The 15,505-nt window shown below is 42.0% G+C and overlaps 1 protein-coding gene across 1 annotated transcript; it reads right to left on the reverse strand.

Annotated features, from left to right (window-relative positions):
• Positions 1–9,563: 9,563 nt before the first annotated feature.
• LOC115108187 (trimeric intracellular cation channel type A) lies at positions 9,564–14,544 on the reverse strand. Its single transcript, XM_029632244.2, has 6 exons — positions 14,060–14,544; positions 11,922–12,078; positions 11,487–11,671; positions 11,264–11,351; positions 10,723–10,840; positions 9,564–10,384 (listed from the first exon to the last, which is right to left on the reverse strand). The coding sequence occupies exons 1-6, from the start codon at positions 14,181–14,183 to the stop codon at positions 10,178–10,180; spliced, it is 879 nt and encodes a 292-aa protein (XP_029488104.1). The 5' UTR covers positions 14,184–14,544; the 3' UTR covers positions 9,564–10,177.
• Positions 14,545–15,505: the final 961 nt, after the last annotated feature.

A 15,505-nucleotide genomic window follows, 5' to 3' on the forward strand; every position in this document is an offset into this window, starting at 1 on the left:
CATACAGAAATACAGAGACTAAGATGTTGTGGGTTTTGTGCCAAATCGTTTTTCATACCTCTGCAATACCAATTTTCTAAAATATGGGATGATAAAGAATTTATTGAAATTAAATGTTTCATTTTTCACACCCATTGCAACGTGAAAGGTGTAGAACAGGAGCTTGAAAATAACAGAGCAGCCACAGCCTGTGGTTTGGTTTAACAGTGGTTGGCAAGAATCATGGCAACTCGAATCACTTTAAGTCTTCATTTATGGACTCCTGTGGAAGTTAGATTTACAGGCCCTGGGGTCTGGGCCTTTCCAAGGAAGAGGTGTCCCAGATGAATAGGATGCTGGGATAGCCTGGCAATGTGGGGCCTGTTGTGGTGCTCCAACAGGAACCTACTAGATGTATTAATTGACCTGATGTATTAAACTCCCCAGGGAGCTGTGTTGTGTCAAAGTCTCCTGAGCATGGAGGAGAGGAAGTGTGGTCTTCCCATTAGGAGCTGCAATCTTTTCTGAATGAATTCCAAGCAAACATGCTTCAAAGATACTGGCAAGAAAACACTACCAATGACACTATCAGGGTGATTTAGTTGCATTGCCTGACCGACAAGTCGCTCAACATAAGCTGCCAATTTGTTTTTCAAAGTGTGAAAGTGAATCAACCCGTTGGCCATGTAGAGGATAGGACTTACGAATTCAGTTTTGCAAATTGATGATGAATTCATTTATTGTGTTCTATTTCAGGAATATGCTAAATCAAAGTAGTTACATTGAATCGGGATGATTGCAAATAAACTTTCCATTTTAGACTAATATGATCTGACGTGCCATTGACAAGACATTTATATGACATTTATCACAGGTATAAAATAGCAGACTTCCAAAAAAGTGTTCTCACGCCTCTGAAGTTGGTAGCACAAATGAATTAATAAGCATTAAGAAAGAATTTAGTATTTCTTTCATTGTAAACATTTAGATGCATTTATAAGCATTATAAAACATTACAATTCGTATGCATTTATAAAAATTTAATCATTTATAAAGCATTTATTAGAATTTATAAATGACTTATTCATGACACTGTTATCATGGTGTTACCAGACCCACTTGAAATAACTTTGGAATCTCTCCAAACATTTTTGACATACATTTTGTGCTATGAAGTTTTTGTTCACTTAAGATACTAAAATATTGATAGACATACCTCTCTGACCAGCTACTAGGTCACTGCTCACACTCAGCGAAATCACCAACACCAGAATCCGCAGCATGTTCTCATTTGCCCTTCGACGTCTCTACAGCGAAAGACAGGTAAGTGTAATAGAAGTCCGGTGCCACTGTGTGAAGTCTGGTGCCACTGTATAAAGTCTGGTGCGGTTCAACCAGGTCCTTTATCCAAATTCTGCCCTTTGTCTTCAAGAAGAATCAGGGATGGCTCCTGTAGCAGGGTTAAGACAGTCTGAGAGAGAGAGTGGGATCTGGCTCCTCTGCTGCCTGCCTTTTTATACACGTCTCCTAGAGTGACATCACCTCCAACCATGAGGTCCTCTGGAAGCCTTCATTTAGGAATGTCCACGTAACACAGAAGCCAATCACTGGCCCAAAAGCATGGTCCTCTTAACTTTGTTTATTGATAATGATGATACACATACAAGGGTTGTCATTTTCTGATTGTAACCAGATTACAACCAACTGGTCTCTATTACAACCAGGTAAAGATATCTCTGTAACACTTTATCTGGATAGTCCATCTATAAATGCTCTACAGACTATCAGTAACATTTCAACTAACTAACTAACTAACTAACTAACTAACTAACTAACTATTAACCCTAACCCTTGCTCTAAACCTAACCTTCAACCTTATCCTAACCCTAATCTTAACCCTTACCCTAACCCTGTTTTTAACCCACCCTAACCCTTATTCTAAACCTAACCTTAACCTTAGCAAGCAGTTGCTTGTCAACAAGATAGATTGTATGACTATCTGGACTATTGAAATAAAATGTGACCGATATCTCAACCAGTATATACTGAGTGTACAAACATTAAGAATACCTTCCTAATATTGAGTCCTAACCCCCCACCCCTCCCCCTTTGCCCTCCGAACAGCCTCAATTCATCGGGGCATGGATTCTACAAGGTGTCGAAAACGTTCCACAGGGATGTTGGCCCATGTTGACTCCAACTCTTCCCACAGTTTTGTCAAGTTGTCTGGATGTCCTTTGGGTTGTGGACCATTCTTGATACACTCTGAAAACTCTTTAGCGTTAAAAACCCAGCAGCGTTGCAGTTCTTGACACAAACCGGTGCATCTGGCACTTACTATCATACCTCGTTCAAAGGCACTTGCCCATTAATGCTCTGAATGGTACACATACAGTACATGTACACAATCCATGTCTCAGTTGTCTCAAGGCTTAAAAATCCTGTCTCCTCCCCTTCATCTACAATGATTGAAGTGGATTTAACAAGTGACATCAGTAAGGGATCATAGCTTTCACCTGGATTCACCTGGTCAGTCTACAACCTGACCATCATATTGATGTCATTACAACCCATTTTGCCTGCTGGAAGAACTAATCAGTTTAGCAAATAAATAGGAAAACGATATAAGGGGAACCAATATGCAGCCCGAACTGAAACTAACCATGCCTCAAAAGTCTTCAGTCATCTATAATGTTAGAAAATGTATTTGATTGATGAGTATATTCCTGATCAGGTTGTCAATTGGGTACACCTCTCGTGTACTGTGTCGTGTCTGTGACTATCATTAAATGTTATTTTATCAAATCTCTATGTGTAATTATTATTACGTAATTAATCTAATCATGTAAAGTTTAATTGTAACGTCTGTTGTCGGGAGAAGGAGAAGACCAAGGTGCAGCCTGGTAAGTATTCATAATACCTTTTAATCAATACGAATACTTGAACAAAAAACAACAAACGAACAGTTCTGCAAGGTGCAATACACAAAACAGAAAACAACTACCCACAAACACCAGGTGGGAACAAGCTACCTAAGTATGGTTCTCAATCAGAGACAACGATTGACAGCTGCCTCTGATTGGGAACCATACCAGGCCAAACACATAGAACTATAACACACAGAACAAACATAGAATGCCCACCCCAACTCACGCCCTGACCAAACTAAAATAAAGACATAAAAAAGGAACTAAGGTCGGGATGTGACATTAATAAACTAGGAAGTCGGGGCACCACAGTGTCACGACTTCCGCCGAAGTCGGTCCCTCTCCTTGTTCGGGCGGCGTTTGGCTGTCAACGTCACCGGCCTTCTAGCCATCGCTGATCCACTTTTCATTTTCCATTTGTTTTGTCTTTGTCTTACACACTGTCACGTTCTGACCTTTATTTCCTTTCTTTTGTATTTATTTAGTATGGTCAGGGCGTGAGTTGGGTGGGCAGTCTATGTTTGTTTTTCTAAGTTTTGGGTATTTCTATGTTTCGGCCTAGTATGGTTCTCAATCAGAGGCAGGTGTCATTAGTTGTCTCTGATTGAGAATCATACTTAGGTAGCCTGGGTTTCACTGTGTGTTTGTGGGTGATTGTTCCTGTCTCTGTGTTTGCACCAGATAGGACTGTTTAGGTTTTCGCACAGTTATTGTTTGCTAGTTATTTCATGTCTAGTTCCTTGATTAAAGAACATGAATAACCACCACGCTGCATTTTGGTCCGCTTCTCCTTCACCACAGGAAAACCCTTACAGAATCACCCACCACAACTGGACCAAGCGGCGTGGTAAACAGCAGCTGCAGCAAAAGCAGCAGCAGGAGAAGGAACAGCAACAGCGAGGTCAGGATTTCGGGACATGGGAGCAGAATCTGGACTACACAACTTGGGAGGAGATAGACAGGTGGGCGGTTGACCCAGGGAGAGTGCCGGAGCCCGCCTGGGATTCGATGGAGCAGTGCAAGGAAGGCTACAGGAGAATGAGGTTGGCGAAGCCAGCACGGCAGTGCGACAGGTACGAGAGGCAGCCCCCAAATTTGTTTTGGGGGGGGGGCAGACGAGGTGTGGTACTAAGCCAGGTAGCAGACCTGAGCTCACTCCTCGTGCTTATTATAAGCAGCGCATTACTGGTCAGGCACCGTGTTATGCGGTTAAACACACTGTGTCGCCAGTACGTGCCCATAGCCCGGTGCGCTATAGGGCAGCCCCCCGAAAGTGCCATGCGTGTGTGGGCATCGAGCCAGGGCGTATGGTGCCTGCTCAGCGGGTCTGGTCGCCGGTACAAAGTTTTGGTCCAGGGTATCCTGCGCCGGCTCTGCGTGCTGTGTCTCCGGGGCGCTGGAAGGGTGCAGTGCGTCCTCTGCCTGCGCTCCGCTCGTGTCGGGCAAATGTGGGAGTGGAGCCTAAGGGAGAGGTGCGTGTAGTACAGCACTAGATCTCCCGTGCTTACCCACAGCCCGGTTCAACCTGTGCCTGCACTCTGGAGGGTCCGGGCTAGAGTAGTTGTCCAGCCTGGGGAAGTGGTGCCAAGGTTGCGCACCAGAGCTCCAGTGCTCCCCCACAGCCCGGTCCTTCAGGTGCCTCCTAACACCAAGCCTCCTGAAGGTCTCCCCAGCCTGGTGGTTCCTGTGGCAGCCACACGCATCAGGCTGTCTCTGTCTCCTCCCTGCAGGTGGTCCCGCCTGTCCGGCGCTGCTGCCGGATTCTCCCGCCTGTCCGGCGCTGCTGCCGGATTCTCCCGCCTGTCCGGCGCTGCTGCCGGAGTCTTCCGCCTGTCCGGCGCTGCTGCCGGAGCCCCTGCCCCTCTGTCCCGAGCCCCCGCCCCTCTGTCCCGAGCCTCCGCCCCTCTGTCCCGAGCTTCCGCCCCTCTGTCCCGAGCTTCCGCCCCTCTGTCCCGAGCTTCCGCCCCTCTGTCCCGAGCAGCTGCACCTCTGTCCCGAGCTGCCCCTCTGTCCAGTGGGGTCATTGAGAGGGGTTGCCATGGTTAGAGAGCCACGAGGCGGACTAAGACAATGGTGAAGTGGGGTCCGCGTCCCGCGCCAGAGCCGCCACCGCGGACAGACGCCCACCCAGACCCTCCCCTATAGGTCAAGGTTTTGCGGCCGGAGTCCGCACCTTTGGGGGGGGGGGGGTACTGTCACGTTCTGACCTTTATTTCCTTTCTTTTGTATTTATTTAGTATGGTCAGGGCGTGAGTTGGGTGGGCAGTCTGTTTGTTTTTCTAGGTTTTGGGTATTTCTATGTTTCGGCCTAGTATGGTTCTCAATCAGAGGCAGGTGTCATTAGTTGTCTCTGATTGAAAATCATACTTAGGTAGCCTGGGTTTCACTGTTTGTGGGTGATTGTTCCTGTCTCTGTGTTTGCACCAGATAGGACTGTTTAGGTTTTCGCACATTTATTGTTTTGCTAGTTATTTCATGTCTAGTTCCTTGATTAAAGAACATGAATAACCACCACGCTGTATTTTGGTCCGCTTCTCCTTCACCACAGGAATACCCTTACATACACCTGATTTCATTCCCCAATTACTTGTTCATTATTTAACCCTCTGTTCCCCCATGTTTGGTTGTGAGTAATTATTTATTGTATTGTGGTCCGTATTTGTGGCCTTGTATTTATAAGATGTGTATTGGGATATATTTGAGTAAAATTGCTTTCATTACTCATATCTGCTGTCTTGCGCCTGACTCATCTCACCAGTTACACACAGACACTTTACACACGGGAAAACGTTTATAGAGTCTCTATTTCCTGAATCGACTCTTCAGATATTTTCATATCTTATCGAGTACAGTCTTGTATTAATGTATTACCTTATCAGTTCTCATTACTGAACGTCACAAACCCTTGGATATCTGCATGAACCCTAGCCTCCAAAATGTATCAGCGATATACAAATTGGCTTAATTATTTATTTACCAACTAACTAAACAAATCACAAATACATAAACAAACAATATAGTTATTGGTTACTAACACAGTGCATTGATAAGTCCCTAGTGGGCTAAATCGGTATGACGGCTTGGTAGACAATGGAAAGGGGTGGGGACAGATAAGCGGAAAAGACTAAATGGATTCACTACACACAGTTGATAATTATATTCAGTGTAATGCTAATCCTTTGCACATGAACGGCCGCTCATTCGAAAATAATTGCAATGTATATATTTATAACGTTTGTTGTCGGAAGGAGACAGAGGTGTAGCGTGGTAAGTGTTCATGATTCTTTAATTACTCAGAACACCAAACAAAAACAACAAAAAGAATAACGAATGTCATGTTCAGCAGGCTTCACAGAGACAACAAAAAACAAGATCCCACAAACACCAAAAGGAGAATGACAATTTATATGTGATCCCCAATCAGAGACAACGATAAACAGCTGCCTCTGATTGGGAACCACACTCAGGCAAAAAACAAAGAAATAGAAAACATAGAAATAAAGAAACTAGAATGCCCACCCTAGTCACACCCTGGCCTAACCCAAATAGAGAATAAAAGCCTCTCTATGGCCAGAGCGTAACAATATTTGCACCCGTATGCCTTTGTTGTCTTCTCTGTTGGAATCACCGGTCCGTCTGCTGGCAGTCAGTTCATCAGAGAGTCTCTGGTTAACTTCCCGAGAAGTCACAAAGTCTTTCATAGTTGTCACTTTCTCGGCGGCTCTGGATAGTGTCTGTTGTAATGGATACATCAGGCATAAAGATGGTCGTTCCGTAGAATAGATGTTTCCGCGGTTGTCGGTATTCTCGTACTAGCCTTACGTAATTTCCAGCTGCAGACCAGTAATTCTACGTCTAGGATTTGCTCTCATTTTGTAGTAATCGATAGTCTCAGAGTTGAACCATTTCCAGCCGTGAAGCCAACGCTACACTCTTTATGGTCTCTGCAGCCTATAGAGTTGTAGTTCTTAACCATTTCACATGTAGCGTCAACTGCATGTTTTCTAGTCTTCTTAACTAATCGAGATATCTGGATTACCGTGGGTCTCTTTGGCATGAAATTTACATTTTGTCATGGGTGGTTTTATACTCTGGAGTAGAAAAGGGTGGTTCCATGACGCCTGATGTACTGTCTGGCTCACGGAGGTGTGGCCACTGACTAGTTAAACTTTATATGAAAATCCACACTCTCATTTAGAAGGCGAGCATCACATTACATCTTTTCACAAATAGTTTCATATTTACTCATTCATTTTATCCAACATCTAGATGTATATCTGATCATTGAAAAGTGTACACAAACAGAGGTACAGTCATGTGGATCTCCTGTCTTTCATGAGGTCACCAAATGAAACAACTTTGTCATGACTGTCCCTTAAGTGTCCACGGACCACTCCCACATTCTCAAAAATAGAAATATTGTTTAATTATTCAAACTTTTGATGACCAAGGGTCTCTCTGTGTTCCACAGTTTACATTTCAATCTCGAACACGACAGAGCATATGGGCAGCGTATTTTATGACCATCATAAAACAGCCGACTTCCCGCTCTCCCCCTCTACGAGAGAGAGCACGCTGTAGAGCGAACCCACTGTTACCGGATCCTTCATATCTTCACAGGAGAGTTATAACAACTGTGTACATCACACCTTTTGTAAAAGGAAAAAGGTACTCATTTGCTTGAACCCTAATTTACCAGTGTCTGAATGGAAAGCTGAACTCATTTGCGTTGGTGGATTTGTGTGTTGTATGTCTTGTTTGCCAGTAGTGGAACTAGCAGTTGGTTACATTGCAGTGCAGGCACCCCTGAGGTTTTGTGGTGCATGCACCTTGACTGGATTTCATGACTTCCAGTACATTTATCCTAGCTCTCTCCCTAACCCTCAGCATCAGAGAAGCCTCCTCCTGGTCCCTCGCTGGAAAAGCAAATCAAGAATCCCTGACTTCAATGGTGATGTCAGAAAGGAAACAAAATGACACTACATTTGACTGTCTATTCAACTCTCTCTACAAACAGCTATCTGTCAGAGGATAAATGAAAAGGGAAGGCTTGGTGTTGGTGAGGCTTGTAGGCATCTCTTTCCCAAGATGTTGACGTTTCCTTGTTTTTTTGGACATGCACTTGAAGGTTGGCAGGAAACAAGGTGACGCATTACTTGTTCCCTTGCAAGTCACCTTTGATGGTTGAAATTCAACTCTGGAAAAACGTTGCTGTGTGTTTAAAGTCTTAGCTAGGTTGAAGAAACTGAGACTACACTGAATATTTCAACATGTCCTCAATGCACTGATTATACCAAACATCAGGAACACCTTCCTAATATTGAGTTTCCCTCGGAACAGCCTACATTTGTCGGGGCATGAACTCTACAAGGTGTCAAAAGCATTCCACAGGGATGCTGGCCCATGTTGACTCCAATGCTTCCCACAGTTGTGTCAAGTTGGCTGGATGTCCTTCGGGTGGTGGACCATCCTTGATACACACGGGAAACTGTTGTGTGAAAAACCCAGCAACGTTGCAGTTCTGGACACAAACCTGTGAGCCTACTACCATACCCTGTTCAAAGGCACTTTAATATTTTGTCTTGCCCATTCACCCTCTGAATGGCACACAATCCATGTCTCAATTGTCTCATGGCTTAAAAATATGTCTTTAACCTGTCTCCTCCCCTTCATCTATACTGATTGAAGTGGATTTAACAAGTGACATCAATACGTGATCATAGCTTTCACCTGGAATCCCCTGGTCAGTCAATATCATGGAAAAAGCAGGTGTTCCTAATGTTTTGTATACTCAGTGTAGCGCTCTTAGTGATGTCTTTTGGTTTCAGTTGAAAAACAGCATTGTTTTCTATATTTGAGGTGTGATTGAGGTACATACAAAACAAGCTAACATTGCTATGAGGAGGGAAAATAAAGGGAATGCTTGTGTTTGGTCAGTGACCTCTTCTACTGCTAAGATAGTGGAGGCTGCTAATGGGAGGATGGCTCATAGTAATGGCTGGAATGGAGTCAAATGAACAGTATAAACCAAATGGAAACCACATGTTTGATACGATTCCATTGACTCCATTCCAGACATTATTATGAGCTGTCCTCCACTGTCTGAGAGGACTGTAAGGTCAGAGGTCAGGGGTTGTGACCTTCTGTAAAGTTAATCAATGATTAGCTGTACTACAAAGGACAGGAAGTGGGACTAGGGCAAACAGACACAGAGGTAGCTTCAGGTTACAACACCATTTTGAGTTCAGTACAACAACCCCTGAAGATGCTTTTGTAATGACACTGCACTTTTGAGTAATTTCAACTTCTTTATGGAAAAGTATATCAAGACATTTAACTTTCTCCTTAAATACCTGCGTCTGTTGTGTCTTTTAAAAGGTTACTTGTTAAAAAATGTATTTATGTTTTAACCTTTCTTTTTTTCAGGGAGTCATTTCATGTGTTGTATGTGGGTACAGTGGCAGCTTCCCCTCATACTATTTAGCTCTGTCTGGTATTGTGACCCTCTGTTTTGTAAACAAAATTAATTGTAATTTTATATTGCACATTTCTTCATGAATGCCCAGCAGCCGCATATATTATTTTGTTTACGGTAACCATTAAACAACATATCCCAATATCATAGTAAACAACTGAATCAAAAACTCTCACCACATAAGAATTCTGACCTGCCTTTATTAATAAAGGACATTACTTTCACTAGTTTTCTTTGTAAAAAGCAGCCATGTATTATTCACATTATATTATTGTCTGATTGATTCTGTGGTCTGATTGTCTGATCTAGGGTCAGATTGTGCTTTTGATCCAATTTCTTTACATTACTGAAATAGGTCTGACTGGGTTTAAACCAAAAACATGTATAGCTAACAGCAGAAGCACTGGAAACAAAGGCCATCCTAAAACAATCAGGTAACTTGCAGTAACACTGTTCACCACATGCTGTTGCACACAGTAGGAGAGATGTTCACAGTGTTCACAATAAATACATAAATAAATAAGTAGATATGTACTGGCTGGGACGATGATTTAAGTCTGAGACTTTGGTGAGCTATTTACAGAATCCCCATACAGTGTGATATGACATAGAAAGCACCATTTCCTTCAATAGAAAGGGACTCATTTGGTAAACATCAAACTGCACCTTTCCCCAGCAAGGAATGGGAGACTCCATCATGTCTAAACAGAAGGCTGGACCATGAGGGGAGATCAGATGCGTTTTGTGGATGGGGTGAGGACCTTTTTTCCCCTTCACTGGTGTAGTAGTTTGCGTGCTACTCTGCTTTCTTGGACTTCCTCTTGCGGGTGCCTTCGCCAAACTCTTCCTTGGTTTTGACTGGTGAGACAGGGGCGACAGGGGCAGGGGCAGCATGGTGCTCCTCCTCACCACCTCCAAGAGGGGAGCCAAAGAGCAAGTGGCACACCCAAGACTCGATGAGGACGAAGGGAGAGCCGTGAGAGTGGCGGGCGGTCAAAATCACCTGAGTGAAATAGAAATCATAAGTGTGAAAATATTTACTTAGTTTGTGCAATTATCTAGTTGAGACAAAATCGCTATAGAGTAGGATCCCTATCAAGTTTGCTTAATTGCTGATACTAATAGCAAACAATAGGAAGGGAGAGGTATGTAGTGCAGCAGTAGGGTCGAGATCAATTCCATTTAAAAATCTGTTCAGAATATGAACTGGATATTGACAATTATGTTACAAAAAAGATTTGTGTTAATTAATTTGCACAATTTCTTGAGTTAAAGCATATTTGCCCCAAACCCTGTATAAACGTATGATGCACACTCTCTAGTATGGACTCCAGGACCTACCTTTGTAGTAGCCATGAACGCAGTGAAAAGACAGATGAGGGTGGTCTTGGACACAGGAAGCAAGTGTGTCTCCTGAAGTGTAAACAAAATGGCTCCATACAGACTGGCTTTAGTAGGGCTGGAGAGGGAAAATATTATGAACATCAGACAAAGTCACAATATTTCTCTTGATAGAAAATATCCATTGTTATACATTTGTCAGCTTTAAAATGGATAGTTCAGCCCCATTTACACATGTATGATCTCTTATAGATACCTGGAGAATCAGTAAATGCATTCGATTGCCTTCAAATACAGTTGTGCAACTACCTGATACCTTCAGAAGTTGTGGGTGTAAATATCAATATCGGATTATTTGCTGTAATAGGAGAACATTGTCTTGCTGTCAAAAACTAGAGCTGGGAACCCCGTAGGTCGTCCTGAAACAGCTTAGGTTTCTAACAGCCAGACATTTTCTGAAAATCTTCTCCTGCTTGAGGAGGCAGCAAACAAATGTCGACGGCTGACATCAACCACAGAGTCGTGAGGAAAATCAACTCACAATGACATGTTGAGGATTTCATTGGTCTCGGGCCTCCACACACCACGCAGCAGTTGCTCAAAATTGGAAATGAGAGCCACTCCTGACCCTGGGAGGATATCAATAGAAAGTAGAAATAATTAGGACAAAGGTCTGTATCTCGCTTCTTTACAAAATGGACACACACAAGGAAAGTCCTACAGGTTGCAATAGTAGCTATGGGGGGGGTGCAGGAGACCCCAACCTTTGACGTAGCCGATGATGACCATGATGAGGAAGCCGTTATGGTAGGCATGATGGGCATGGTGCACACCAGCTGCGATTTTACGAGTGCGGACAACCTCCTTTAAGGCTACCAGCACCAGCTTTACAGGCAGGAAAGCCACACATTTGTAGAACAGGTTAAGAGGGCAGAAAAAGACGAGGTACCTGTTGTTACATTTTAGTGAACGAGAGAGAAACAAAAGAGTACATTTTAATAATGTTGTTGCAGTTTTTTTTACTTGACAACAACATTTCTAAATCATTTTGAAATAATTACTATCAATGTTACACCAAATTCAATTTGGCCTATTTCAACAATCCTAGGCATATATAGACACAGGTTTTGCACTTTCTAAAAAAAAAAAAAAATAATAATGTATGTAGATCAGCACATTAACCATTTAAAGGATCTTACCAAATAGCGGAGGCTAGGAGGATGTGGCTGTTGTATTGGAAATAGTCCAGGGGGCAACCGCCGAGCAGAACGTCTGCTAAGATGTAGCTCCCAAAGCAGTAGAGCATGGCACAGAGCCAAGAGGCCACGGGGCTCTTGCGAGCCACCTCTACTGACCCTGCAGAAGAATCAGGATTTAAATATATTCTCCACGTGAAGTCAGACTGGTAACACGTTATAGTAACATTCATAAATAACCAATTAAAAATGCTTCATAAATAAATACTCGTGATTTGTAATGCTTATAATGCTTAGAAATGTTTCTGGACGTTAGTAAAATATATATATATATTTTAATAATATAAAATGTTCCAATTTTTTTCAGAAATAAAATCCCCACACCAGATACAAACATACACATACGAACAATAATTTACAGACGCACACAAACTTGGAGATTAGTAAATCATGAACTACACATTTATTAATAGTTTATCAATTGTTTAATAATGCTTATTCATCAAAGTTATTATAAAGTATTACCGTGTGTGTGCCATTATGTTTTGGTTGGTTCTTCCTTAGCTCTCATCCCCACATCAAATGTATACCAGCAGTATACTATTATAGTAATGATCCACTCATGTCACTCCCACCATTGAGTGAGTTACTCAAGGGCAACGTTACAGTACACACCCCACGAGAAAGTCTCTGAATCGTTTTACTCATCCATTACTCAGTTATTAATTAACTCTACTCGTTTGTGTTACTGGGACGAAGAAAGAGAAATCAAGTCTTTCACTTCAACCAAAGTCATTTTAAAAACCCACATCTACTATAATAAGGTGTTTTAAACATCTATGGATCGTTGTAAGATTGTGGAGTAACGTGTGTCCCCCTATTGGGCACCAGAACGGTCAAGATCTAAAATAACAGGTGTGATTCTGGGTGTAGGAGTGATTTACCTGCTGTTTGACAGAAAACTGATCCAAAGAAATGCACCCTAAAAATACACGCTGCTCTATTGCTTTCCTGCCTCACAAAGCAACTGGCAGGCCTGACATAAACCTTGACCCTCAACACCCCAGCCTCCAAACTCATTCACGAGGAACCAAGGAACCACTAATAACATGTGACTCAGAGATTGGTTTACATAGGTCTAGGAGCTCACGAGGCTTCTTTGAACCATTACTGGAGAGAGAAAAAAAACGTTCCACCTGTCTTTACTAAGATTTTACTAAGATTTGGCCAAAAAGGCAAGGTAGGGAATGAGAGTATTTTGATACCAGGTTTTATAGACCACTGTCATTTACTTGTAACACGAAAATGTGTCAATGAGTAAATAATAAAATATTGAAGTAATTTCAAACTTATTCCACAATGAACAAATGCAATTTCTTCATTCAGTGTACCTTTACTTGTGTGAATACGGGATGTCCAGAAGGGTAGAACAGTGCTGGGATTGTATTAGACATGTTCATTTCGAGGCCAACATACGTGCTTTTGGACATATTTTTGGTCTCTAGGAGGCTTGGCTGCATATATTCTGGAGTATTGTAAACTTCACTTTTGATTAATACAATGTCAATGAGGTCTTACAAACACAATTACGAACGGACTGTGAACAATCCTACTCCGAAGCAGAGGAGACTTTCTGTAGTGTGTAGCCAGCCCAGAGACATCTATTTAAGGACATTCTATTTATTGCACGGGGGCCAAAGCTTTGGTATGCAACGGGTCTCTTCAGATTTCATACAGGAGATCCTTTCTGTTTAAAGGGTTAAATGTTGGGAAATGTGAGGTATTAAAGAAAACTGGATTAATATAACTCCTGTAAGGGTTTCTTAATTCCTCTCTCAAAGTAGGCCAAGCTGCTGCTGCAAATGTTATTCATATGACAAATTCAAATTCCTTTCAAGTTATCAAAAGTTCATTACGATTTCCATAGTAGGCCTATGTATAAATTGACAAATTAATGTTTGTATTGGTGTTATAATTTTGGGGGGGTTGACAACCCATATAGCCTAGGTTATAACGTTGAGCTGTATTATATTCAATAGCCTACCTAATTACAGACTACTCAGACTCACAATTATAAATCCATTACAACTAATGATTTCATTTTTTTAACATGAATGTATGGGGAAAAAAATACCACTAACCTGGTTCATACTTGAGGTAGAGTATGGACACGATGTAATAAGCAAGATCAAAAACTGGAAACATTCCCATTTTTGAGAAATGTTGGGCAACATCGCCCAAATTGAGGACTTCCAACACGTCCATGATTTAAGATCTATAACACTACCGCGTGTATTTTATGATCACTGCGTAACTAGAATGTCAGTTGTCCGGCGACTCGCCACGAAGCTCCACGTCTTCACGAGTAAAAAGACTGTGACACTCAAGCCCTCCTATTAATATACCTCATCTGCACAGCTTTATAATTTGTTCTCGGCCGAGCGTTTTTTCTATTCCAGCTGGCCTTATTTGTCAGCTCCCCATGTAATTCGTCGCTACGGTTGAAAAATGACAGATAGGCTTTTATTTTTGGGTCCCCAATTTTGATCAGATATTCAGCTATATACATGATTTAATCTAATCTTTGAACGATAGCTGGCCTAAGAAATATATTGACGATTTGCCATAGTGCTCTGCAAATAACACAGAGAGAGAAAGAAAGAAAGAGAGAGAGGGAGAAAGAAAGAGATGACACGATGCGCATGTCACTATACAGGTTTACGGTTTATTTTACGATAACACGTTTTTCTATAGGCCTAAATCGTGGGTAACGTTGGCTTTGGAACCTGACGTGAAAAATCAGTGCAGAATCGTATATTGATAGGCTAATAAAAACTATTACAGATTAATAATAATATTTGTATTGAGATAGTCAATTCCACCTGGCACCTGCTTATGGTAGCCTACAATAAAGACATTTGCAATAAATCAGGTAGAATATGTTTATGATGTATTATATTCATGTAACCTCTGTCCTTTAGGATTGTATTTGTTTAACAAACTGGCCTAATGATGATAAATGAAGGGTCTGAAGCCTAATTTTATTCATCATGTGCCTCCATAAACCTATGGGGTGGCTGAAATCGTGTGTTCGCGTTGTAGTGCATTTGACCAAGCCAACCCTATGAGATGTAGTTGTAGAAAGAACATATAGCTCTGCAGATTATGTGGTTCCGTGAATATGCTGCGGAATGAGTTTATTGTGAGAAAAAAACGGTGCGATAGCTAGTGTAGGCCTACACATTGGCGCACGGGCTTCCCTAGTGGCTAGAAAACGGAATTTTATAATTGATTAAACTAGGAGTCAAAATGATGTCAAAATAGTGCTGAATATAAAATAGGAGTATATGGGCCTATGTCCAAAGCTAATTGTTTCCATGTATTACCCCCTACGTGGGTTGATTATATTTCCATGTGGCTTCCCCTTTCAAAACGTTCTCTCTACTGAACATATTACATGGGTGTAATCATTAGTTCAACAAGTTGCAAAACGGAACAATTTACAACTAAAACTAGAGTTTCTATTGGACCAATTCAGCTAGGTCCCTCCCCATTTTCTTCCGTTTAAGAAACGTTTTGCAACCGAA

This window comes from Oncorhynchus nerka, linkage group LG24, assembly GCF_034236695.1.
Source record: "Oncorhynchus nerka isolate Pitt River linkage group LG24, Oner_Uvic_2.0, whole genome shotgun sequence".
NCBI lineage: Eukaryota > Metazoa > Chordata > Actinopteri > Salmoniformes > Salmonidae > Oncorhynchus > Oncorhynchus nerka.